This window comes from Chamaea fasciata, unplaced genomic scaffold (assembly GCF_029207755.1).
Source record: "Chamaea fasciata isolate MVZ Bird 193981 ecotype frontalis unplaced genomic scaffold, bChaFas1.0.hap1 SCAF_1, whole genome shotgun sequence".
In the NCBI taxonomy this organism is placed as follows: domain Eukaryota; kingdom Metazoa; phylum Chordata; class Aves; order Passeriformes; family Sylviidae; genus Chamaea; species Chamaea fasciata.
Window position 1 is genome coordinate 119,647,022 of NW_027094086.1, and position 26,900 is coordinate 119,673,921.

The 26,900-nt window shown below is 45.9% G+C and overlaps 3 protein-coding genes across 4 annotated transcripts; all 3 read left to right on the forward strand.

Annotated features, from left to right (window-relative positions):
• The first annotated feature begins 2,924 nt into the window (after positions 1–2,924).
• HOXA6 (homeobox A6) lies at positions 2,925–24,290 on the forward strand. 2 transcript variants are annotated; one of them, XM_066195376.1, is made up of 3 exons: positions 2,925–6,848; positions 14,232–14,336; positions 22,570–24,290. In XM_066195376.1, the coding sequence occupies exons 1-3, from the start codon at positions 6,413–6,415 to the stop codon at positions 22,572–22,574; spliced, it is 546 nt and encodes a 181-aa protein (XP_066051473.1). In that variant the 5' UTR covers positions 2,925–6,412; the 3' UTR covers positions 22,575–24,290. The 2 variants fall into 2 exon arrangements, with proteins under 2 accessions (XP_066051473.1, XP_066051464.1); XM_066195367.1 differs by lacking the exons at positions 14,232–14,336; positions 22,570–24,290 and adding an exon at positions 8,200–9,949 and having other exon boundaries at positions 6,087–6,848.
• HOXA5 (homeobox A5) lies at positions 10,432–13,260 on the forward strand. The gene is made up of 2 exons (XM_066195343.1): positions 10,432–11,141; positions 12,163–13,260. The coding sequence occupies exons 1-2, from the start codon at positions 10,580–10,582 to the stop codon at positions 12,411–12,413; spliced, it is 813 nt and encodes a 270-aa protein (XP_066051440.1). The 5' UTR covers positions 10,432–10,579; the 3' UTR covers positions 12,414–13,260.
• Positions 24,291–24,444: 154 nt separating the features above from the next.
• On the forward strand, positions 24,445–26,900 carry HOXA4 (homeobox A4). The gene is made up of 2 exons (XM_066195354.1): positions 24,445–25,094; positions 25,664–26,900. The coding sequence occupies exons 1-2, from the start codon at positions 24,509–24,511 to the stop codon at positions 25,990–25,992; spliced, it is 915 nt and encodes a 304-aa protein (XP_066051451.1). The 5' UTR covers positions 24,445–24,508; the 3' UTR covers positions 25,993–26,900.

The following is a 26,900-nucleotide window of genomic DNA, read 5'->3' on the forward strand; positions in this document are numbered from 1 at the left end:
AGACATGTAAGTGTAGTCGTTCAAAAAGCACGCATCAATAGCTTTGGTATAGAATTTGGTACCGAAAAGTCTGAATATATTTAAATTTAAAATAATATATTTATTCCAAAGCAATTATAAATGAAAACCATATGCTGCAATATATCTTTGTTCTCGATTCTTTGCTCTTCCGAGAGAGGAAGCAAACACACGCCAATATTGTAAAAAGCGGTTTAATATCTCCCGTTGGCTTCTACCTTCAGCTGCTTCTGCTAAAGGCCGTTTTCTTATTCTACGTTGATCTTACTTAATATAGCGGAAAGTGTTCTTTGAAAAGTGAATTTAAATGATCATGTAACCACCTTTAAAAAAAATCAACAAACTGTTTGTCCTGATTATCTGAATGTGTTAATATGTAATACCATGATTTTTCCTACAATAGCAGATATTGTAAATTTTTTTGTCATTTATATTCGTCTTGAACCTCATTTGTAAGATCATGTCATAAATTGAGAAGTATGTAATTAATTTGGAAACTTTGTAGCATGATGTATTGTTAAGAACTCTGTATAAATCCGTCTTGAAGGTTTGGCTAAAGTTTATTCAAAAATTGTATGTTACAATGTGTTTCGGTGTGTTCGTTGTGAACATTTGGATATGCCGTGTAAGTATTGGAAGTGGGAAAAAAAAATGTCTGTGAACTCTCTTTGGAAGTGATACCGTGTTCAACTATCTCCCACGATAAATGTGTTTTATGTTACACAGAAAATAAATATGCTTGTTGACAATTCATTGTGTTTCTTTATTAAGGAACCAGTTCGAGGGAAGCACAAAAATAAATACATTACATAGACAAATTAAGAAATTAGACCATCTAAACATTTTTAATATAATCAGAAAAAAACCAAACCAAACCAAAACCAAAAACAAACCCAAACCAAAAAAACCACCAAAAAAAAAAAAAAAAAAACAACCAAAAAAACCAAAAAACCCAAGGTGATGAATTGATAGGAATCAGTCAATATCTCTATCTCTATCTCGAGTTCATGATTTTTTTTCCCCTAACGTTGTTGATTAATAAAGCGGAAAGCCTTTTTAATGGGAGAGCTTCCTTCTACCGTGTTCCCGTGTCTTCTTGCAGTCATAACCTCAGTCCAGACGATCGGCGATCAAGCCGAAATCGCGTGCAGTGAAAGAAAATTTTGTAATGAACAGAAAGTGAAATGCGAAACTTCCAAGTGTAAATGATCTGATCGGGTACATGTGTGGTTTGTGTGTGCGGCTTTCGGGGGCCAGGGGGCATCACGGTGGCACAAAAATGGGGGGAAATTGCTTCGCTTTAGAAAACGTCCTAATTTTGCCAGGTACCATGTAATGTCGATGAGAGCTAATATTCCCCCTTCTCTTTTTTTTTTTTTCCTAGTTAAAAAAAAAAAAAAGAAAAAAGAAAAAAGAAAAAAATCCATCCCGAAAAGTCCTTTTATTCGGCCGGATAAATACAGGTACGACCTGGAGCATTATTTCCGCTGAAGTTCCCTTTTTTCTACTACATTCCGTTCCTGGTCAACGCACTAATTGTAATTTTAATAAAATTAGTACAAAGTCCAGGTCTTTTAAAAAACTCCAGGGCTGCCTCTGTGGTAAGATGGCGCCTCTCTAAGACCTGCCTCTTCTTAGTGATGAGGAAAAGGCCATAAATCCGTTGTTGTTTATGAAAATTTACAACTTTGCAATACAACTTTATGAGTTGTTCGGTTTTTCCATTGGTCGTTGTCGGTCATGTGGATGGTAACCGTGAACATGAACTTTTTTATAATTTCCCTTGCGAGAATAGAGCCGCATTCTTTTGCTGAGCTCTGTCCTGCTTCGGATCTCTCTGGCTTTCAATCCCCATTTCATTTGTTCTTTGTAAGGCAATAGTGAACAAAGTGTGCGGAGGTTCGGCATAAGCAGCCGCCTAGAACACAGATCCGGGATGGCAATTTCCAGTTCCCCCGCTGGAAGGTGTGGCATATTGGATTCAAAGCACTGGCGTGGCAGATTTTCAACTTGCAACCTGGCTAATTTCCTGCTTCTTCTGGCACCAAAAGGAGGGCGATTCGTCTCCTGTGCAGCCAAAGCGACAGCTGTCAAAGTCGCAGGGGCTCCTGTGAGCCAGAACCTAAAAGGTGAGAAATGTATATGACACTACTGTAAGCAGGGAAAAATGGTTTAATACGTTTAAATATTAGACGTGCAATTAAACCAAATGGAAATGTTACCAGCCAAAAATAGAGATGGCTGCAGATCAGTTGATTTTGACTTAACCAGTGCATGCAAAAACATGCCTAAATAAAATGTTTATTTTCTGCTATTTAGCAAGGAAGCGGTGGCTTTTTTTTTTTTTTCCACGAAGTTGGTTTCTTTTTGCATTAGCCAGGGGTATGTTGTGATGTTCATGTTATTTTCTAATAATTCAGTTCTACAGTATCAGTAGAGGGGATTTTTTTTCCCAGCACGAGGGGGAAAAAAGTGATATCCCCAAACATTTTAAAATACTAATTCGCAGCATTAACTCATTAGGTTAAATTGCATTTGCGGTTGACGAAATTTAGATGTAACTTATTTTTTGCTATTTCATAAAAAAACCCCAACCCAAACAGCACGATGTCTCCTAGCTTCTTTGCCATGTCCGGGAGGAAGGTTATTTCTAGACGGGGGGGGGGGGGGGGGGGGGAGCGGGGAGGGGGAAAGGGGGAAACACCGCGAATGTGTCTTAGATTTTCTTTATCAGATCAAACGCTGCCTGCATAAATCCCTTGCCCCGCCGTGGGTCCGCTGCCCGGCGGTTCGCGGCACGGGCGGCTTGCGCGTCTCGGCTGCGTGGAGCGGGCTTCGCGGCGGCTAAACCCATCTCAGCGCCGGAGACGGAGCTTTCCCCCCCCCCCCCTTTTTCTCCTTGTTGTGACTGTTACGGTGCCGCGCTGGGGCGGGGGAGCGGCCGCCGGCGGACCGGTGCCCCGCGGTGTGTGCCGGCGGGGGGCAGCGGGGACTCGGGGACGGCGCCCCCGGGACTCCCCGCCGCTGCCGCCCGGCTCCGCTCCCGGCTCCGCTCCCGCCTCCTCAGGGCGAAGGAGCGGCTCGGAAGGCTTTAAACGGCGGCCCCGGCTCTGCCTGTGCCGCCGGGCTGATAAAGCACTGCATTTGCATTGCATTGCGGTATCCGCCGGACTGGAGCTGCAGTGAGCGCCGGATTATTTATTGCGGGTCGCGGGTGCTCAGTGCTGCCACGGCGTGGCGGGATGGCGGAGGCGGGCGCGGAGTGGAGCGGCCCCCGCAGTCCCTGGAAGAGCAGCGCTGGCAGCCTGCACTGCTCGGGGGTGCCCAAATAAAAGACCAAGAGGGGAAAAAAAAAAAAAAAAAGCGTCCTACGTTTTCCTGTGGGAATATCGGAGCTCGCCCCCGGGCAAAATATTCCGGCAGGACCTGCTCTGCCCACTCCCCTTCCCCTCCGCTTCTACCTCGGTGTGTGTCAACTGCAAGTTACCACGGTGGGAGCCGGCGGGGGAGGACCCGCCCGCGTCCCCCAGGCCAGGCTCTCTGTACCCCGCCAATCTAAACAACGGTCCGCCTTGCCCAAACTGTTTGGATTAGGAGCTATTAGTTAAAGGTTGGTTTTGATGACGCTGGCGAGCACGAAAATGATTTGAAAGTGGTTTTATATACGAGGAGAAGGAGGCTTTTAAGCTTAAGAGGGTAACTGTTCCCGCACCTGTATCCGAAAGTGGCTCGGGTCACGGCCGCGTTTTCGGCGGGAGGAGGAAGGCGAAATGTTCTGTGGAGGAGGTGCTGGGGGTGCGTGGAATTATGAAACCAAATAAACGGGGTATGAAACACACAGGTATCGCGAAGTGTGGCTGTTGCGGTGGCAAAATGCAGCGACTGTCTTACTTTCTGCTTTCCAGAGTGGGGACGGGAATAGTGAAGGAAAACTGCTGCGAAATGTGTCCAGGCCGGACATTTCCTCGGCAGACCTGGGGGGTAGCAGATTATTGTGATTCGGGGTTTTCTGGGCTTGGGGGAGGAGCGGAAAGGACGTCTGAATGTGACTGAAGCAGAGATTGCGGTGCAGATTGTTTAGCTGTCACTGTAACTACTCGAACACGACCCAGCCAGGCAAACGTGCAGATTTCATTCCTTTTCGCATTATGGGATCGACGAAGAAATATTTTCGCTGCCTGAGGTCGGGCTTTCACAACTTGGTTTGGACGAGAACAGTAACTTGAAAAACGGGGGGGGAAAAAAAATAAAGGAGGAAAAAAATCAGATGTAACCGATGCTATAAAATGTAAATATAACTAAGCCTGGAGCGATTTTTATTTTAAATTTTATTTTAGTCTTTGCGTGATGGATTCAAACAAAAGATCGTCTGCCCACAACTTTTTAGAAGTATGGCCCGTGGGGTTTGCTTGTCCCGAGTATTCACTTTTTCATAGTGCGTTTTCGTTCTGACCTAAACTGGCGAAAATATGCTCTTTTAGAAGCCTTTTCGCATTTAGCATGCTGTGTATGAGTGCGTGCTTGCTGGTGTTTCCTCCTTTTTGAACTCTATTCTCACTGAGTGTAAAGAAAAAAAAAAAAAGAAAGAAAGAAAAAGAAAAACACCTAAACTTATTTTTCCGGAGAAATCTGCTTTTCAGGAAATACATGTTTCTGAAATGACCTCTCAAAGCATGCAGCTAACGCGCTGTAATTCTACCAGGTGTGTTTGTGGATTAGCTGGGCTGAAGAGGTTAAGGAAGTTGAAAAAAACCCGAAGGCAATCAACATCTGAATGTGAAAGTCCAGCTGAGACTGCAAACAATACAAACTATTGTGGAGCGATGTTTTAACTCACTACTGTTTTATAGGTATCGTAATCTGCCCCCGGAAATGAGACAAATAGTCTCCCAACAACAACAAAACTCTCCTTTGAAAGCTGCTTTAGGAAACTGTGCTCGTACGAATGTCACTTTACGTGACAGAGCGCGTTTAAAATTAGTCTATTCAATCTGTTTTAATGGGCACGAATTATGAGTAAACACAGCTTGGAATGAACAACCCCATGTTATCTGCAGGAACTGCAGGGTTATGGCTGAATTAAATGCGCATCAGCGAATTTAATCAGCACTGTTACTGTCCGAGCCCTGGGCCAAGAATTATATTTCCGCTATGGGGTAACTGCCATATTGAAAAATGAAGGTGGAAATGTTTGTTTCGTGTATTGTTCTTCCCCTCTTTAAGACACAAATCCACGTTTAATCAAATTATTCGGAACAACAACGAAACCGATTGGCTTTTGCTGACTCATTAGCGGGGTTGTATTAATTAGGAATAGTCTTACTGGCTCGGTTTTGAATTTGAATGTTTGATTCCTTCGGCTCTACTCTGGCGGGAGGAGGGTATACTTGGGGAGAAGAGACACATGGAACTTCATCTGGGCTGCCGGGGGGCGCCGGGAGCCCACGCGGCTCTTCCCCAGGCCTCTTCGGGCACTTGGTGCAAATCAAAAATCCCACTCCCCAGAAGGCCACCGTCCCAATCTCCTACTTATGGGGGCGTTCATTAAGGTACGAGACCTCTTTCCTTGCAGGACGCGTTAGCCTCTCTCACAAAAGCTGGGTTCGGCGCTGGGGCGGGCTCCCTGAGCTCGGAAGGGAAGCCCTAGTGGAGGGGCAATATGCGACTGAATGGATAAATAAATTCGTTTTAGAATAGCTTGAAAATTCTTGGAAGTCGTCGTGGCATCGCGACGGCAAAACGGAGAGAGGCCGGGCCCCCCCTCGCCCCCCACGCTGCGCGGCGCTCTGCTCCCCCTTTCACGTGCTCCCTCCGCTCCAAAGTTTCCCTTCGCAGCATCTTCCACCGCCGTCTCCTTCCCCCCCTCCTCCTTCCCTCCACCGGAGAGCCGGGGGGCGGTTCGCCCACCCTTCCCACGGGGTCCTTTGTCGTGGGGCCTCCAACTTTTCAGGGCGCCCCCCTACCCACACCTTCAGCAGCCGGGGTTGGCGGGGGGAGGGCTGTCCCCGTTACCGGCTCTCGCACCGCCCGCGCTGCCGGGAATGATGGCTCTTGCTGTTGTTGTTATTATTGGGTTATTTTCCCGCGCAGGGGCGGTGCCGCGGTGGGGGCGCGGCCGGTCCCGCGGGCTGCGCGGCGCGGTGCGGTGCGGGGGGCGCGGGGCGGCGCGGCGGGGCCGGGGCTGCCGGTAAGTTGGCGGCGCGGTGGCGGCGGCCCCGGGGGAGCGGGCGCCGCGCGCGCTCCCATTGGCCGCCCCGCCGTCAGCTGCTCCTATTTTCTGCTGTCGCTTTTGGCGCTCGGCCATCCAGAAACAAACCACTTCGATGACTCCTAATAGTTATCGCCAGATGTACTAATACACAACAAATCACGGTCCGGGAGAGGGGGAGAGCAAATGAGTTCCTATTTTGTGAATCCCACTTTCCCGGGGAGCCTGCCCGGGGGCCAGGACTCCTTCCTCGGGCAGATCCCCCTGTACCCGGCGGGCTATGATGCTCTCAGGCATTTTCCGGCTTCGTATGGGGCAAGCAGCCTGCAGGACAAGACTTACACCTCACCTTGTTTCTACCAACAGTCCAACAGCGTCATTGCTTGCAATCGGGCTTCCTATGAGTACGGAGCCTCTTGTTTTTATTCGGACAAGGACATTAGTAGCGCCTCTCCTTCCGGCAGTGGCAAACAGAGGGGGCCCGGGGACTACCTGCACTTTTCTCCCGATCAACAGTATAAAACCAACGGCGGCCAAGCCAAAATTATAAATGACGAAGGCACCGACCGGAAGTACACGAGCCCTGTTTACCCCTGGATGCAGCGGATGAACTCCTGCGCTGGTAAGGCATCTCGGTGCAGTCAAGGGCGGAGAGGGGAGGAAAAGGAAAAGTTTTTTCCTTTTTTTTTTTTTTTTTTTTTTTTTTTTTTTTTTTAATAATGTCCTGATTACTGGAGAAATACGGAAATACGGTTCCTGCAGGGCAATATGTAACATGAAACCTTTCCCAGGTTTAGACCTGGCACGTTGGCACCCGGGGAATGGTGGCCAAGATCCCAGTATGTAGGCTTACTGGTGAAAGTTACAGGGGAATCCTTGGAAAGTAAGGGGGAAAAAAAAGAAAAATAAATAAAAAGGAACAAAGCACTTTTATCACTCTCTTAAAGCCATCCCAAAGCCTCTGCTCTTCATTGTCAGAGAGCGATGCATGGAATATGCCCTCTGTACTGAGGATCCAAAGCATTTGTGGTACATTCCTCCTCGGCCCCCTCCCCCAGCTCATTAGCCTGTGAGTATTGGATATTGAGAGCACGTTTCTGGGGCCGTGGGCGCACTTCCATGGCATCGCGAATTTTTTCAGACTTAGGAGTGAACTTCACATAATTGAACTATTCTGTACAGGAGTGGTGCTGGGGGAATGGGGGGTGGGGGTGGAGTGGGAGGGTTGTATTGCGGTGACATTTATTTTTTTTTTTTATCCCAAATTTAAACGTTTACTTCAAGTGTTCGCTAATGACTCGCCTTCTCTCCCACCCTCCCGAGTTTATGTTTGCTGCAGGGTAGTTCTCACTCCTTTTTTTGAGAATTAAACTTTTAGCAAGACCTTTCCGATGCTGCTTTGCATTCAAGACCAATAAATTCCGGAGCAAATGGCAGAACGCTCTTCTGTGATCTTTAGCTGATGTCTATAATTATACTTAGGGACCTTCTGTAGCCCCAGCCATGGCAATGGCTGTGTGTTTGTGTCAACACAGCCACATGTGCGTGCACACACACACGCACAGACACATGCGTGAGGCTTCCCGGGTAGCACACGTGTGCCTGTGCCTGTGTGTGCGCACAGGCTCCCAGCGCGCACCGAGCAGCCTCTGCTCAGCGACTCGCACCCTGCTACCTCCTGCACCTTCCCTAGGTCCACCTTAAAGCCTCTCATTGTGTCCCACTTTACCCCGCCACCGTAAGCACACTGCACATCCTCATTTACTGTTCGTCAGGGAGGAGAAAATGAAAAGAGATTAAAAAAAAAAAAAAAAAAAAAAAAAAAAAAAAAAAGCACCTCCAGAAAACCAGAGCAGCTTCCCCCACTCCCCGAGATAGTGCCTGCAAAAGTAGGCAGAATATACTAATCGCTCTTTCTGGTCTGAAATCACTGGGCCCTGTCCAATGCGATCGTTTTGTCTTTACTTCTACAGGTACAGTATTTGGAACACATGGGAGACGAGGGAGGCAAACTTACACCAGATACCAAACGCTAGAGTTAGAGAAGGAATTTCATTTTAACAGATACTTAACCCGAAGACGACGTATTGAGATTGCAAACGCTCTCTGCCTTACTGAACGCCAGATTAAAATATGGTTTCAAAACAGGCGGATGAAATGGAAAAAGGAAAACAAATTCATAAATTCCACACAGCCCAGCAGCGAAGAAACAGAGGAAAAGTCAGGGGAGTAGAACCACGTTTAATAAACGCTACCAGGCCTTTCCTTAGCGCTTACTACTACTATTATTATTATTTACCTTGTGTAACTTCTGCTACTGAAATCCTATAGGTTTGTCACAGTCTATTAATCCCCAAAAGGCTTGGTTAAAAGATGTATATTTGCAATCATCTGTGACTTACTCTAATATATGTGGAAGCCCCAGCTTTCGAGCTACAGGCATGTATGTATGTATTCCCCTTCCCAAAGCATATATGGCGTTGGTTAAATTGTTAGAGAATTGGCCCAGAATTTTAAATATTTGAGATGAGCATCTGTGTGTGGGTGAGTGTCCCTGGTGTGCTTGTGTGAGAAAAGATAAGCAAATTACTTTTAACCTTTTTTTGAATTAGAAATGCTCGTATTGTAGAAAGACAAGAGATTTTAGAAAATATTTGGTTTATGTTATTGCTAGCTCCCGCTATGGCGGGCCATCTCGTTATGCTGTGTTTAGGAGTTTATGATCCGCAGGGGGGGAAAGAAGTTTTAGTTATGTATAAGATATTTAAATAGCAAAAGGAAGAAAAATTCTTTTAAAAAACGTTGTATAAATCCCTGTGTATAAACTTTCAGTTAAAGCGAAGATGAATTGCAGGGAGATTTTTTTTTTAATGCCTCTAAACTGCTTAGTCTGCACTACTAGTATTAAAGTTAAAACTCGGCGTTAAACTTCAGGGGAAGCGAGGGAAGAGGTTTTGAAGTGGGCAATTTTCTGTGGTTCCTGTTGAGCTTATGTTAAGGTTTTGGTGAGCTCAGCTCTGCACTGAAGGGGCTTTGAATTATGGACTACATTTCTTGGGACTTCGTGAGCTTAGATCGATCTTTTTTCCTTTTATCTCTCTTTCTTTCTTTCTTCCTTCCTTCCTTCCTCTCTCTCTCTCTTTCTTTCTTTCTTTCTTATTTGAAAAAAGGGTCTTATTAACTCGGGGATTTTCTTTCCTGCTTCTGCGGTATCTTAATTCACATTCGTATTACATTGCACTGGAAAAAAAAATTGGCATTTCGAAGAAAAATAGCTGCCATAAAATGCTTCCACTTCGAAATTTGTAAAAGTAAAACAAGCGCAGCAAAAATATTAATATATATGCTCTATCTCTCTATATTATATTGCGTGTGCATGAGTGTGCATGTGAAGCTGTGTACAAATGCACTTGTGTACGCATCGAGGCTCTTTTGTCTGGAAGGCAGCACAATTTGGGCTACCACTCTAAATGTTTTAAAAGCCAAATCAGGAGAATATAATGCAAAATGGCTACCGCCGCATTTAGAGGATTTTTTGCCTTCTGAGAGGCGATAAAATAACGGTAGCCGTAAAGTCGCCTGGAATTTTACCCCCTAGCTGGAAAAACGCTGCACGATATTTATCTTTAATAGATATCTGCCATTTCACATCGGCAGGACCCGGCTGCCTCTCGAAAGCTCCGGCAAGGGAGTAAGTGTGGGGGGGGAAATATATACATATATATATATGTAGAAAGGACTTAAGCCTTGCCAGCACCCGAGAACGGATCGCGTAGGATTTGAGAATCGGTGTAAATAAGCCTCGCACGGAGGAGAAGGCAGGCACAAAGTGCAGCGCTCTCCGCACACCCAACTCCCCGGCGGCCGGCTCGGAGGAGCAATGCCCGCCGGCCCCGCAGCCTCGCCGCCGGTTGCCGGTGCCGGCGGCGGCGAGCCCCGCTCCGCACCGCGCCTCTCCGCGCCGCTCCGCGCCGCCGTCGGGGGCCGTCACCCCGGGCCGACCCCGCGGAACCGCCGCCATCCCCCGCGCCGCCAGCGGGTGGCGCTGGAGGCCGGCGGACGGGCGGGCGGCGGCGGCGGCGGCGCGCACGGGAGGCGCGCCCCGGGCCGCCCGCGCCCTCCCAGCTCCCCCACCAGTGCACGAGTTTACCTCTAGAGGTCATCAGGCAGGATTTACGACTGGACAACAAAAGCACGTGATGTGAAGCCGTACCCCATATTTGGGTGCCTACGTAGGAGGGAACCAAGTACATGTCCCAGTCATTTCCATAATTCATCATAAATTGTGCAAGGGTGCTATAGACGCACAAAACGACCAAGAGCCACAAATCAAGCACACATATCAAAAAACAAATGAGCTCTTATTTTGTAAACTCATTTTGCGGTCGCTATCCAAATGGCCCGGACTACCAGTTACATAATTATGGAGATCACAGCTCGGTGAGCGAGCAATACAGGGACTCCGCCAGCATGCACTCCGGCAGGTACGGATACGGCTACAATGGCATGGACCTCAGCGTCGGGCGCTCAGCTTCCACCCACTTTGGTGCCAATGAGAGACCCCGCAGTTACCCGGCCAACACCACCTCTGCCTCGACAGAGCCCAGGTACAACCAGCCCGCGACGTCTTCCCACTCGCCTCCCCCTGACCCTCTGCCCTGCACCGCCGTGGCCGGTTCGCCTGTCAGCGAGAGTCACCACGGGGTGAAAAACTCCCTCGCCAACTCCACCAGCACTTCGTCCAATTCCAGCAGCAACACGCACATCAGCAGAGACGGGGTTGGCACCTCGTCTGGGACTGAGGAAGACACTCCAGCAAGCAGCGAGCAGGCAAGTGCCCCGACCGACCAAAGCACAGCCCAGCCTTCACAGCCCCAGATCTACCCCTGGATGCGAAAACTGCACATAAGTCATGGTAAAGCAAATACCCTGTTCTTTCTTTATTTCTCTGGAGGAAAAGGAGGATTTAATGTAAACCGGGTGGCTGCGCCGAGCAAGGTCGGGGAGAGGGGGAGAGGAGGGCGTGAGAGCAGGCAGTCTCCGCGCACACCACAACTCTGCTCGCAGGGAAGCACGCTCCCTTCTCTGGGCGAGTCCCCCCCGAAAGGAAAAAAAAAAAAAAAAACCAAAAAAAAAAACAAAAAAAACCCAAAACCAAAAAACAAACCGCTCGGCCCCGAAAACGCCGCCCGCCTGGCTCCCAGCGCCGGCGGGGGGAGTAGAAGGCGCCTTGCCGAAGGGAGATCGGGAGCAAAGGCTGCTCCCGGCTCTCCTCTGTATGGGGGATCTTCCAGTGGGAACGGCGCGGCTGACCCCATTTATTTTGCTTAGACATATTAAAAAGAGAATAGGAAAGGGCGAGAAGGGCAGTTTTCACTGCTGGGAAGCCTTGGGGGAGGGGGGAGGGCGAGTCGCCCCAAACTCGGGGTAGAGGGCTTGAGGGGCGTGGGGGAGCGAAGCAACTTTCAGCCCCGGGTACCTGCCCTGTTCTCGCTGCTGGAAGAGCGGCCGGAGGCTCGCAGCCTCCCAGAGTCTTCCCCAGCTCAGCCGTGGGAAAGGGCTGCACGCTTCAGCCTTGCTCTCTCAGCTTTGAAAACCCAGCTATCAGCAGAGACAGCCTCCAAATCAGCTTATCTGGGGGAGGCATGGGGGAGAATTAACCTTATTAAAAAAAAAAAAAAACTGAAAAAAATTTTAAAATTAAAAAAAAATCGAATCTGAAATCCAAGCGAAAACTTACCGAGACTACCAAACCCCCCTCCCCCAAGCCTTTCCTAAGAGGGGCTGGAGGGGGGAAACTTGTTGAGCGTTTGTCCAAACCAGAAACAAAACCAAGCAGGACTGAGAATAACGGTCCTGGTCGCTGGTAGCTGCACTGAGACACGAAGGCTCCGAGAGGCTGCTGAGAATCTAAATCATGTACTTTTCTCTTCCAGACAACATAGGGGGACCAGAAGGGAAAAGGGCTCGGACTGCTTACACCCGCTATCAGACCTTGGAGCTCGAAAAGGAATTTCACTTCAATAGATACCTGACCCGCAGAAGAAGGATTGAAATAGCACATGCTCTTTGCCTCTCAGAGAGACAAATAAAGATCTGGTTCCAAAACAGGAGAATGAAATGGAAAAAGGATAATAAGCTGAAAAGTATGAGCATGGCAGCTGCAGGAGGGGCATTCCGTCCCTAAGCGCTTGATCAATTAAAAGTACTGAGCAGTATTAGCTGACCCTGCGTCGTCTCATGTCAGTACTAAGTTGACTTTCTAAAACTTCCTTGTGTTACTTCTGTGAAGAAACCCTGTTCTTGTCGCCCTTATTCATCTTTTAATCATGAGCCTGTTTATTACCATTCTCTCGCGTGTATAAGTAGATCTGCTTTTATCGTACATTTCTTTGTCTTGAATGGCTTTGTCTTGAAAAAATAATAGATGTTTTAACTTATTTATATGAAGCGAGCTGTGTTACTTGAAGTAACTGTTAAAACAAAACAAAACTAAACAAAAAAGAACAAAAAGGAAAAAAAAAGAAGTTAAAAAAAAAAAAAGGAGAGAGAGAAAGGAAACCCTCCCCCGGTTTAGTACAAATGTTATGTGTTGCACTCAACCTGCTTAACTGTGCATGTGTGGTCAAGTGTTAATGTCTGTATAGCTCCAAGCTGTTAAAAATATTTTTATTCAAACTACCTATATAATTCCTGTGTAATTAATGCTGTTGTAGAGGTGAAATGATGAAATCAACTGAACTTGTCCTACGTGTAGTGAATAGTGAATCTGTGACGAAAACTGTGATTCCAAGCAGTATGTCCTTGCTGTGCCTTTGTATATGACTCTTTGCACGAACTCTTAGAAGTGGCTCTTATTAAGCGCAGCTTCTGTGATGTATGTTTTTTGTGAACAAAGTTACAAATATAGTCAAAGTCTGGCTGTTTGAGCAAACTGTGATCAGCTTTTTTTTTTAATTATTATTATTATTATTTGTTTTTAAAAAAAAACTGACTGGAAATCAACAAAAAAATAAACTTTCTATTGTAAAGTTTTTGTGATCTGATTTGTGCAAAGGAAGAAGTTGTGCTTCCTGATTTGCCTCTGGAAAAAGAAAAAAAAAAAAAAAAAAGCAAAAAAAAAAAAAAAAGCGCCCGTGCAGAGTTTGTAATAATATTTTACCTGGCTCCTGCTGCACGTTGTATATGGTGGATGCTGCAATTGTCCGCTATCAGTATTTTTAATTGAAAGTTTGACCATAAGTTCTTCCTTACTTGTTTCTCGCTAGGTGGAAAGCTGCATCGTAGGACCATAATCAACACCCTTTGTGGCTGAATCAACTGTTAATTGTTTGCTGATGGTTACATTAAAAAAAAAGCCAAAAAACAAGCACAAAAAACCCCCCCAAAAAACAACAAAAAAAAAAACCCCAAAAAAACCCACAACCCAAACCCCCAAACATGTGCTTTTTTAAAAAACGCTGCGAACTCCAGGGTGTGTTTGCATCGCTCTAGAATTTCTGCTGTGGTTTCATTAAGTCTGTTTTAGGACAGCCATGTCCAAGCCCTCTGCGTCTATTAGTAACCCACTCTAGCCACATTTTCCCACTCTTCACCCTCTAAAGATTTTTTGGTTTTCTTCGCCACAATTAGTTTGCTATAAACGTAATGCTACTTACCCCATCAGAGCTTGAATGGTTAACTCTTCTGAGCTTCTAAGAGCAACTAAAGATTTGCACATTTACTGACTGGTTACATTGATGCCTTCCCTTAAAAGTTATAAAACAGTAAACTTTATAAGCCCCAGTTCCGGCTATATGACATTTGGGTGCCAAATGAATAGGGTTTTGTCTATGAATTAGATCGTAAAATCATCCATAGCACAGACAGATAGGCTCACTGGCTATAAAAAGTCACGTGGTGCCATTAAAGTAAGTTTTATGGTTTTGGGGAGTTGACATCCAACATTATATACCACATAACATATAATCTCACTGACGCTGGACTTCATTTGACTCTTTTGCAGGCTACGTGTGCCTCCTGGCTATTCAAATTGTCAGGTTTAGGGACAGAAGTATCCAAACCACAAGTTCACAGTACTATGTGAAAAATGGCTCCTTGCAAGTCAAAGGTAAGTTTTGTGCACAAGTTCCTTAAAGTTTATTTGTACAGTGGGGAAGCCGAGGCTCGTGCTCGCTCTTGCTGCCTCTCGCCTCTTTCTTTCTCTTTCTCTTTCCCTTCCTCTCCGCCTAGAGGTTTTCAGGACGGTCCCACAGAGCCCGAGAGGCAGGATCAAGCACTAATGATCCAGGTTGCGATGCAAATACCTCCCCCCCCCCCCCCATCCCTTCACTTGCAGCAGCTAGCTCTCTATTTTAACGATCAAATCAAAGTAAACCACAATAAGCGACTTTGGCAGAGATGGATTTTGGGGCCTAGCTTTAATCACTTTGACTACCGCAGAAGATAATTACTTCCTTTGCTCCAATAGACTCTCCAAGTTTGGAGAGGTTTTGTTTAGCAAAGAGTAGTTACTGCAGGCGATTAAAAAAAGGGGGAAACAAAATAGATTGGACTTGATATTATCTGGGCAGTATCTTATGTGGGCATGATAGAGTTGGAGGCGTGATGATATGGTAATAATCTTTGGATTGGTGAAATATGTTGCACATCAGATGCAGCATTAAAATGGCACAGACTGTACTGGAGTGCTTAGAGATGTATTTTGTGCCTTAGGTTGTCCAGAAAGCTTTAGCCATATGTATATATACATCTGCAAGTGTGTGGTGTGTTTTGGGGATGTGCATTTATAACGTTGCTATAACTTTTTCCTGATTCTATACATAATTGCACAAATATAAATATATTTAAATTATTTGCATGTGTGCCTGCATGTACAAATCAGTTTGTATGTCTGTGTAAAGCCGTGCAGATGCATGTATGTGTCTCATATTGGTGTGTTCATGTACACAAAGGGTGTGTACGTGTGTACACATATATATGTTCCTGTGACTTCCTTTTTTTTTTTTTTTTTTTTTTTTTTTTTAAGCGAACCAATTGACTGTAACTTGTAGCATTAATAGAAGAGACTACAGGTCATTAGAGTGCTGCAAATTATGAAATACGGGCTTGGTTTATTGAAGATTGTAAATATCCCCCTAGCTCTGCTCTCTCCCTTTCTGCCTTATATTGCTGGCTGCCATTGTGGGGTAGGCCCCAGCTGCGTGTTTACTTCAACATTCTTTTTATTTAAGTGGACTGTTCTCACTAGAGTGTGATTACTCAGCAATAAACTTTATGGCCGGATTTAACTTCAGTCTTTGAATTTCCAGGACTTGAATGAAAGGGTGAAAGGAACTCTATCTTTCTCTGAGCAACATTAAGGCCTGATCCTTATCCTCAGAGCTGTTACTTTGGCGAGTGATCTCGGGGGGTTATAAACAGACTAGTCAGGGGCTAGGGTAGAATTTTGAGAATTGCCTGTTATCTATCTATCTATCTATCTATCTATCTATCTATCTCTCCAAACCAGCTGTGGATATTGCTTTCTCTGCACAGGTTTGGGATAACATTGATTCAGCAGATTGCATTGTTTTCCTTTATGTGTCATAAAGTCGGATTTGCAAAAGCATGGAGTGGTTTGATGTGCGAGATTGACCTTGTTTTATTTTGCTAGTGCTATGCCATTTGTATGTTGTGGTTTAGGTTGCTTTGGCTACTGTGAGCAAAAATGGGAGAAAGGTGCGGGGTTTTAGGAGGGGAAGGTTGTTGTGTACCTCTGTAAGGTCTGCATGTTGCTGACTGATCCCTATTTTTCATTTATTTGTCTTTAACTTTAAAGAAATGGTAGTATCTAAGGTACGTTCATCCCAAAGAGCTCAGTTTTAAAAACATTTAATATTTAAAGTCAACCCTTGTGGAAGATAAATAGAGTCTGATGCCTTTGTGTCTGTCGATCATTCCTATCAGCACTAAACAAACACATCTGCATATATTTCGTATTAAAAAAAAAAAAAAGAGAAAGGCTTTAAAAGAGCATATCCAAACGCACATTTGAAAATCATTTCCGTATAAACAGCTGGAGATTTTATAGTACTCTAGTTGACACATTTTCGTCAATAGGAATATAAGAAAGTTGTATTTGATAGGCATGTATTATATCATACTATGTGCCATAAAATTTTATAGTTTGAGGCAAGGCACGAAAAACCCTTAAAAGTTTGGTCTTCATTTATGTGTGGGTCCTTTTCCAAGGAAAACCCTTTGCTTGTTGACGGGAATTATACGAGACACAAACAGCTCATGATCACTCAGTACTCAACAATAGTGCACTATTTGAATTATCTGGCTAATATACAAGCACGCACGGACTCCCGTTCGACTAATATTTTAGTATCCTGGATATCATCCTGGATTGTAATTTTTCATTGCCTAGAGTGAAAAGATTAGCTACTATGTATTTTCTACATTCTTGAATGTGGCTTCTGGACCGTATCCCACACAAAACAATGTTCAGAGGCTCAAGAACTACGGAAAAGAAAAAATCCCTAAGTCCAGAAGCACATAAACCCGCCTGTACTTCAAGAAACACTAGCAACAAAAGAAAGTTAGCTAGAAATGACAACTTCACCAGGTTTCTGGCCCTGCCCTGTCCTTAGCATCACAGTTAAAACCATTCAAACCCAGAAATGCATTAAGATTTCCTAATACGGTTTGAAATTTGAAATTCAAACGAGACCAGACTGCCAAACTCTGTGAAAATAGTCCCAGGTCCGAATTGTTTTCTGAGGGAAAATGTCATGGGAAATCATCTCTGGGAATCAGGAGAGAGTTTTTATCTGCACACGTTATTTTTCTGATGAGTTTGGGGGGATTAATAAGTGCGAGTTTTTTTCTATTTTAGGAATGGCAAGTTGCGTTCTGTGATTTGAAATACAGTTTACCTAATCCTTTGAAAGAAATACTTGCGCGTAGTGTCTCATGTCTAAGTGTAAAACCAATTAAAGATTAGGCAGCTCTCTTAATGTGTGGAACTGGTGACTTTGCAAGACATAACTGTCTCTAAACCAGAAATACAACAATCCAATGGAAAGTCATCCGTAAATTACAGCTCTGCAGCCTTGTCTAAACCATGCAAACACCCTAATTTCACAACATTACAGGGAGATTATTATTCTGCCATTTCCTTACATTTAATAAGTGTGTATCTGTGGAAGGGTGACAAAAGAAGAGTTTGCAATTTGCTTCATGGGAAATTGAATGGAACTGATCGTGACGGCGGAGAATCAGGAGGTTTCGATTTCAAACCCTGAATACGGGAGCAATGCCTTTTCCCTCCCCGCAAATACAAATTTAACGCATTTAATGCAGACACAAGTAAATCTCCTGACCAAGTTGTCGTTTGCTTTCTTAGTCCTTTCAGTCTCTGCCCTCAAAATCTCCCCGATTTGAGGCTAGGATTACTAGCTAGAGCGGAAAACCACAGTTCCCACAGTCATCTGGTAATCTTTGAAAATATTATCCCTTTCAAATTAAAGCATCTTCACTAATGTCTCTCTATAAGGCAAATACTCATGGACCACCCTAGTCACATGTTCCTGTAGCTATGCGCACAAACAATTTCGAATCTGACACAGAGAGCGTGTAAAATTTGCATGGATTTTGCCTTATAACACGCAAAAGGAATCTTTTCTATATCCCCTCCACCCAAAAAATGTCTTTTCAATAATAATATTTGCTATGAAGGTTATTGGGTAATTATTGCAATTTTGTGGAACAGTCCTTGCTTGAGGTGAAGTCTGTCTCCGGATAATAAATGGCAGCCCGTGCAGTTCACTGCCAGGTTAAGTAAATGCAGAAAAGATAAATCTGCACACCCTAGGAATCACCAGCAGAGCTCGCTTTAGACCAAGTTCACAGTCAACTCGTTTGCCTAGACAAGGCTTCGCAAACAATTAGACTTGTTTCTTTATGTTTAAATCAAGGAGAAATGACTAAAACCCTTCAGCAAAGAGCTGCAGCTTTTCCCCCAACGCTCGTCGCTCCATTCCTTCCAACCTCACGCCCAGAACTTACCCAGCATTTCACCTGCAATTGTTACCATATAGCGCCTTTGAGTAACAGGCTTCCCTCCAACGCTGCCGAAAGGCTGTGCAAACTGATCTAACAGCATTTTACAAAGCTGCGAGATTAAGGAAAATAATAATAATAAAAAATAAAATGCAAAAGTATCCGATTTCTCAGCAGCAAGAAGAAAAAGAAAAAGAAAAAAACTCCCGCCCTTAGAAAGCTGGGGGAAAACAGCAGAAGTATTGAAACAAACAGTGCGAGTCTCTTACTCCTAAAAGAAGCTGCATAGCTTTTGTATATCTTTGTGGTTAAGGGCGTTACAACTGCAGGTCAAAAAGTTGAGGGTCAAAAGTTTACGTTTTGCACCACTCTTAGTCATTCGCCCAGACAGAGTTTGATGTCAATGTTATAGCCGAGATCTTGACTATCAGCACAAAAGATAAAATAGCTTTGAGTTACGTGTGTATCACAGTATGGACTCCAGGTGAACCCTACTGGCTGAATGACCTCAATTACCAAGGAAAGGATAGAAAATTCCTCTTTTCAAGAGTAATACACGTTGTATTTCATCTTGAATTATCAGCCACATTTGTGTCTGAATATCTCAGGTTCAGCCGCGGCAGGTAAACATTCGTGTTACCCCCACAGAAGCCACTGATGTTGCCTCCTGCAAAAGTCAGGTAGCAAGATGCCTCACCCTTGTTTATTATATACTAACCTGCTCTGAGAGGTTTAATGGTAAGCCTTCTCACCTTGCAAAATGGCAGAAAGATAAGATAGGAGCGGAGCTATTAACACGTAAATCGATCCTAGCCGTGTCTTTGTTTTTGCTCTCATTTCTGTAGCGACCGCTAAACTGTGCTTAAACAGGACATGGCGGAGATAATACGGGCTATATGTTTGGTCCGAAGGAGCTCGTTTAAGGTGCGGAGCGGTGGAGCCGTGTGGCGATACCCACGGAAAATATTACGGAGAAGCTGGCGCCCTGCGCCTCTCCGTGATTTGGAAGGTTCTCACAGGCTTCTGGAACTACCCGAGGCGGCAGTTCCCAGCAAAATTGGGAGTAGGACGCATTGTTTTTCCTCTCGCCACCCACCCCTCTTCACCCTTCCAAGAAAAAAGTTTAGTGGAATTTCTTAGCGCAGAGAGACTCCCACATTGCTGGGATTTTTTGTTCCCAGTGTCGCCTCTAAGTAAAAGCTTTAGCTGCTTGGTTAGACGTGTCTGCAGGGAGAACTAGCCAATATTGCTCAAGCAATTTCATTTTGGAGGATCTCATCGGAGACGGGATTCAGCTTGAAATTTTAAGGCTGAGGGGTCGGTGGAAGAGGGAAAGGATATTCCCAAATAGACATAATCAGACCTGAAAGGTGTGGAGGAGGGGACAGTGCGACAAGAAATCCGAGAAAGACCGCACCTCACCCCCAACCACGCATTGCTGCCTTTCCACCCTCAAGGCAGCAGCCTACACCGGCCTCAGTGTAACTGGTACGCGTGAACTATTTGCCAAAGACACAGCTGGATCGTGGCAGGCGAGCGCTGTATCTTGGGAACAAGTACGCGAGAGGTTAGATATCAGATTAGCCAAAGTGATTATCGGAGATTGTGCCTAAAGTACCTGCTGAAGCCCGGAAAGTGTGTAATGCAAGTGTTTGCTCGGCGTGTAGACGCTGTTCACAAGTTGTTGCTGCTGCTCACTTGTAGCGAGCCCTGGCACTGCACGTTTAAGGAGCCTGCCCGCTCTGGAGATAGTATATAACCTTTCACATCCAGACTATTTATTTGGTGTAAGAGCGAAGCCTGATAACAAGCTAAAAACCGTAGCCAAATATCTATTTTGTTAGAGAATAGCAGGCGGATTGTTTCCAAGAATAACAATGCGTCTTTGATATACCCAGAAAGAAAGCTGTTACTATAACCGGCTTACTCAGGAGTAGGTGACAGAAAACCATTTACTTCCTCACTAGAACAATTAGTGGTCCGGATTCCATATTTTAAATCTGGTTTAGAATAAAATTATCAATGAGGATAATTTCAAAGAAATTGAAACGGCGACTTACGTAAATATTGACTCTTTTCAATTATCGTTTAAATTGTTCCCCCTCAAAAAAAAAAAAAAAAAAAAAAAAAAAAAAAAAAAAAAGAGAGAGAGAAAAAAGGCAACAGACTAGACCAGAGCAGTTAATAATTTGAGACGAACTCTTTCTGTCCTTTCACTCTCTTCATTCAGCACGCTGCTCTCTGGCGTGGAAGGTCTGCTCAAAAGACCATTCATTTAAAATCCAGGCACAAATCACATTTTACGTGTGTTTATTTAAGCGCACCAGGACAGAGTGAGCAAACCCCGCCAACTATCCCGTTGTTAAGAAAACCCCAGTGCCAGGGAAACCACCGCTTTTACCAAATGTTGAACCTGGGGCAAAAATGCCAACATTGCCCCGGCAGCGCCCATCGGGTAGGACGTTCTCATCCGCGGAGGCAGGAGCAGCCTCGGGGCTGTATCATTCCCAGGAACAAAGAAAGGAATACAGTCGATACATTCCATAACGTTTACATTTTCCCTCGATTTTTTTCTTATTTTTCCCTTAGAAGTAGTGACCTGGGCAAAGCACCCTGCTATCTAAAAGACACTATTATAGACCTTTTAGAAAAACTAAGTCCAAGGCCGAGGTGAACTTCAGGTCACCGCGTCTAACAAATATGAAAATGTCGCCTGGTGAAGGGCACGCCTTGTTATTTAACAAAGACTGTCAATGTGTAAGATTAATAAGAAACAAAATGCACACGGTGTCACTTTTCGGTCACTTTGAAACTTGGGACAGCCTCGCATTCAAGAGGGGAAAGCTGGGACTAAATATATTCAAAATGGTTCAAATCAAAGTCAAGCCACGCTGCTAGTGCGATTCTTCCTCCTCCTACCGCTCTCGGTGGAGGATGCCCGGCACGGCGAGAGGTTGACTTGAATTATTATTATTATTATTATTATTATTATTATTATTATTATTATTATTATTACTACTACTACTACTACTACTACTACTACTTCTACTACTACTACACTACTATTATTATTATCGCTGTTGTTATTATTCTTGTATCTTTCGTGGTAATTATGTTTTAGCTGCGTATGTGGAGGGTAACAGGAATGCTTGTCTGTTTCACAAGAAAAAGGGGGATCCCCTTTCCCCCTTCTCTGGGTATGTATTGAGTTGCCTCTTCTTGGTGCATGAAAATTTACTCTCTCGCTCTCAGCTTAATTCCAGTGCTGTCCCCATCCCATTCTCAGCCAACCTCGGCCAGGAAACCCTCGCTTCTTTATTAATTGTTTGAAGTCTCCTTCTCCAGTGAAATCGAGCCTTTAGTCCTTCTGGAAAAATAAGGGAGCTGGCCTATTTCATCCTATCCTATCCTATCCTATCCTATCCTTTTCTTTCTTTGAGAACTTAGGGTGATGCTACAAGTTTGTTAAAGGGAAGTACTGGGGAAGAAAAGGGTTTGAGATTGTTTATTACAGCCATAAATCTTGCAGTAAAATGTCGAAATGGCCGTGTGCAAGATAACACTTGGTGGTCTTGGCTGGGTTCTTGTTTATGATAACAAAACCAGAAAGACACGGAACAGGCCTTTTGGAGGTCCTGCCTCAGCACATCTTCACAGACTAAGAGAACCACATGAAAAAAACAGACTTGAGCTGAGCAACTCAGGTCACCTTGCAGATTTACACTCGTATACAAAATTGAGTCCTTCTCTCTGTAACCAAGCGCCAGAGCCCTACTGTAGAAAGGTGCACGGTGAAACTTTGAGATCTAATCACTGTAAATAATATGAAGCAGAGCCCGGTCAACTCTCCCAATATAGCGCTGATCTTACAAACCGAGACAACACTTTTCGTTGTGTTTTACTGTGGCATGGGAACACGGCAGCCCGCTGCAGTGCTCCGGCCATAGTGCCTCAGGACTTATGCCGAGGATAATATTTACGATACCCCGGTGCAATTCATCTGGTGCTAGCCAGCAGGTATTTGTATGTATGCGTCTCTATGTGTGCATGTATCTCTTTATACCGGGAAAATGCTATCATGGTGGATTTCGGCAGTCTTTTATTTTTTACAATCGTGCAGATGAGAGGGTTTTTTTTTTTCATTTAGGAAATGGGTTGCTGTTGTTCTGTTGTTGTTGTTGTTTTGAATATAAATAAAACAACCTCCCCTTTTCTGTCAAATGTGTGCTGTTGAACAGTTGCGGCTGTCTCTGTGTGTAACCGCCTGTGTGTAACCGCATTTCCTCTCCACGCAGAGTAAATAGAGAAACTTATCTATTACGCCAGTTAGAGTTCCATAGATGTGCTGTTGGAAATGAGTAAGTAAATGTGTTTTAACTCTCTTTACAAATTAGACATTCGATAGTAGGAGGAAATGAGTGATTGTTTAGATAAGTACCCCAGTATACCCAAGTGCTGGAAATGTTCTCACATATTACAAGCCACATGCAATGTGCGTGCCTATGTGTCTGTGGATAAAATATAAATCGATACGATGTGTGTCTTGTTAGATAGAATATATATTCAAATAGAATTTTATTGCATGTATCCATTATCTATTAAACTGCAAAAGACAATAATCTGAATTTAAACCAGGGTAACTGTTAATGTAATATGTTTAGGAGGGCAAGATCTAAACTGTATCATATTTACGCTTGATATATTAGAAGTATTTTCCCATACTAGCATATGAGATTTAGCCAGTCAGCAATTATATTCTATAAGGGTGTGGTAAATATTTCTATGTGTTTATATTCTTTCCTGTACAGAAGAAAAAAAAAATCTGAAAAAGTTCGCGCCTACTCCAAATGTGGCAGACTAGCTGACGTTCAAATAAGTATTTTTTCCCCCCTTAGAATAAGAGCGTAATTAGTTTAACCATCAAATTTCAATTACCTAAGGTCAGGGCTGTTGCCTCGTTTCCCCCTGAGCTGCAAATACCGTTAATAGTTTTAGAAACGCAGACGTGCCCGGGTGCCCTCTCCCTCCTACACCAGGGTTTGCGAGCTACTTCTGCGAAGGCGCTAGCGATTTTTTATGGAAGTGAAAATTAAGAAATAAACCCAAGACGAGGCACACCAAACCAACGGACTTAAATTCGTAGTTCAGAAAGCTCTCCTCCGCGGGGAGGGATGCTCACAGTGAGCCCTGTAACCGCCCGTAGGAAGTGTTTGGTACCGTCGTGTCCGCCTTCCCCTCTCCCTTCCCCCTCTGTTCCCCGTTATTTTCAGGCTCGCTCTGTGCCTCACATGCCGCAAGCCCCTCGAGGACTCTTCTCGGCCTCCCCGCGACCTTCGTTCTAACTTTTGCGTCTATTCCTCCAATTAGCCCAGCTTCAAAGGGGCGAAAGGCTGTCCCTGGAGCCGGCGGCCGCCCGGGGTCGGCGGTGGCGGGGCGCTGGGGACAGACCCTGAAGGGCGGCCGGTGGCCTGTGCCCGACAGCCGCTGCCGCCCTCTGCCTGCGCGCAGCCCCGGCGTTCGGAGACGGGCTTGTTTAAAAGGATTGTGCAACGCCTTGTGCAATGCCTGCCTCCCTCTGGATCTCGCAGCTGGGCTGCGCTCCGCTTCCTCGCCCCGCTTCCTACACTCTCCCACGGGAGAACGAAGACACAAAAAGTGCTGGGGCGGGCTGGGTGGGTGGGAGACTGTCAAAGCCGGATTAGTTCTATCTCGCTTGACACCGCGACTGCTGGACGCGGCCCGGGTCGGCGGGCGGGAGGAGCCGGGGATGCTGCTGAGGAGCGGACGCGGGGCGCTCCCTCGCCAGGCAGCCGCCGCCCGTGGGGGAGGCGCGGTCCCCGCGGAGGGTCCGCGGGCGCGGAGCTGCCCTGCGGCCGCTCGTCCCTCTTCCATTTCCTGATCCGGGGTCCGCGGCCCCGCGCGGTAATTGGCGCTGGCGGTCAGGTGGTGGCGGGGCGGCGGGGGGTGCGGGTGTGTGCGCGCGGGTGTGTGTTTGTGTGTGTTGTAGGCGCTCCAGGGGTGGGAAGAGAGGAAGGGAGGGGAGTGCAGCGGGGAAAGGGGAGGGGGGGGGGAAGGGCTGGAGGCCCAAACTTTGGCAGCGGCAGCACTTGACAGCAGCGGGAGGGGGAGAGGGAGGGAAGGGAGGGAAGGGGGGGGGGGGAAGGGGAGGGGCCTCGCCGAGCCCAGAAAAACGACAACGCGAGAAAAATTAGTATTTTTGCACTTCACAAATTAATGACCATGAGTTCGTTTTTGATAAACTCCAACTACATCGAGCCCAAATTCCCTCCCTGCGAGGAATACACGCAGCACAGCGGCAGCGCCAGCAGCTCCGCCAGCTACCACCCGCACCACTCGCACCCGCACGCCCCGCCGCCTCCGCCGCCGCCGCCGCACCTGCACGCCGCGCACCCGGGCCCGGCGCTGCCCGAGTACTTCCCGCGGCCGCGCCGGGAACCGGGCTACCAGGCTCCCGCGGCGCCGCCGGGGCCGCCGGGGCCGCCTCCCGAGGCGCTCTACCCCGCGCAGGCACCCTCCTACCCCCAGGCGCCCTACAGCTACAGCAGCGCCGGCAGCGCCGCCCCGGGCCCCGAGCAGCCGCCCCCGGGCGCCTCGCCGCCGCCGCCCGCCAAGGGCCACCCCGGCCCGCCCCAGCCCCTGCTCCCAGGCCATGCCCTGCAGCGCCGCTGCGAAGCAGCCCCCGCCGCCGGGGCCGGCACCGGGCCCGCCTGTCCGCTGCTGCCCGACAAGAGCCTGCCCGGGTTGAAGGGGAAGGAGCCGGTGGTCTATCCCTGGATGAAGAAGATCCATGTGAGCACGGGTGAGTTGCCCTTGCCGGGGGGAGGTGGGGATGCGCCTGCAGAAGAGGGAAGGGGGGGGGAGGGTGCTCCCGGGACCGGGATGGGTCCTTGTGTGTGTGGCTTTTTTTTTTCCCCTCCTTCTCCCTCCGCGTTTCCTAATAGTAAAAAAAAAAAAAGAAAAAAAAAAAGAAAAAAAAAAAAGAAAAAAAAAAAGGAAAAAAAAAAGGAAAAAAAAAAAAGAAAAAAAAAAGTGAGAAACCTTTTGTATCCGGGGTCCTTTATCAAAAGATTTACGATACGCCAAACTGTTAGGGCAGTAATTATAGCCCCCATAAATTTAATTGCCCTGCAGTGGCTCTGGGCCATGTGTCTTTGAAGCTTTTCTTCTAACCCAAATGCCCATCACCATTTTTTATTGCTCCTCGATTGTCCCCACTGTCGATAGGCTGGGAAACAATTTTTCTTGCCGTTTATGTATCTTATGTGAACCCGGTGTCAAGTTATTATATAATGATTATGTTCCATCCCTTCCCCTCTCCTTCTTTCCCCTCCGCGTGTGTATGTGTGTGCCCTTATGTGCACGTTTCAGTCAATCCCAATTACAACGGAGGGGAGCCCAAGAGGTCTCGCACTGCCTACACCAGACAGCAGGTCCTGGAGCTGGAGAAGGAGTTTCACTTCAACCGCTACCTGACCAGAAGGCGACGCATCGAGATCGCGCACACCCTCTGCCTCTCCGAGCGCCAGGTCAAAATCTGGTTCCAGAACAGGCGCATGAAGTGGAAGAAAGACCATAAACTGCCTAACACAAAGATGCGCTCCTCAAACCAGTCCACACTGAGCCAGCAGTCCAAAGCACAGACACAGGGCCACCCCCATCCGCTCGATGGGGCTACACCCAACGCAGCTGCGCTATAAATACGGTTTTTGGTTTGAGTCTTTTTGGTCTTTTTTTGTTTGGTTGGCTTTCATTTTTGTTGTCATTGTCGTTGTTGTTGTTTTTTAAATATATATATTTACCTATCTATTGGGGTTTTCAAGCTGCCTCGAGGTGGAGGCTGGCCTTTTGGACCAAACTGTGTAAAACAAAACAGGAGCAGAAAAGGAAGACGAGACGTGTCCAAGAACGGGCACATGTTTAAACCAAAACCCGGACGATTGTCTACATTGTATATAGATAATGGTTCCATGCCCATCATTTTTTTCTATTTATGGAAACGCTCTCTTGCCCTCGGTGTAAGAGAGGGCTGGATGCTGTCATGGACGAATTCTCTGTACCTAAGACGGACTCTTTTTCTTTTTATTTTTTTTTTCCTTTTTTTTTTTTTTCTTTTGGGAACATGTTAAAAATAAAAAACTTTTAAAACAAAGCAAAGAGCTCGTGAGACACTTGTGTAAGGCATTGACTTGAATAGCGCTGTTTTGTGGTGTGTTCATGGATTTCTCTGTGCGTGCTCGTGTGTGTTAGATGGTGCACACGCACGTATACATACAGACCAACACGAGAGAGAGAACGAAAACGTCCACAAGAGGTTAAAGACTTATGAAAAAGTCCCTTTACGCTGTCTAAAGGAAAATGTTTTATGTATCAAAGGTAACTTAACTGGTTTTAAGTGTAGCCCCCTCAGTAGCTATGATCTATTAGTTTTTCTCCACATTCCCTATTGCATTTATTTAAAGAAATATTGCTATAAAGGCTGTGGCTGTCTTAATATTTGGCACTGTCTAAATAGTTTTGGGTCCATGTACAATTTGTGGATTTTTGGTGTAATGTATAATAGTGCCAAATGCTAGTAATAAAGATTATTCTGTACAAAAGAATTAAA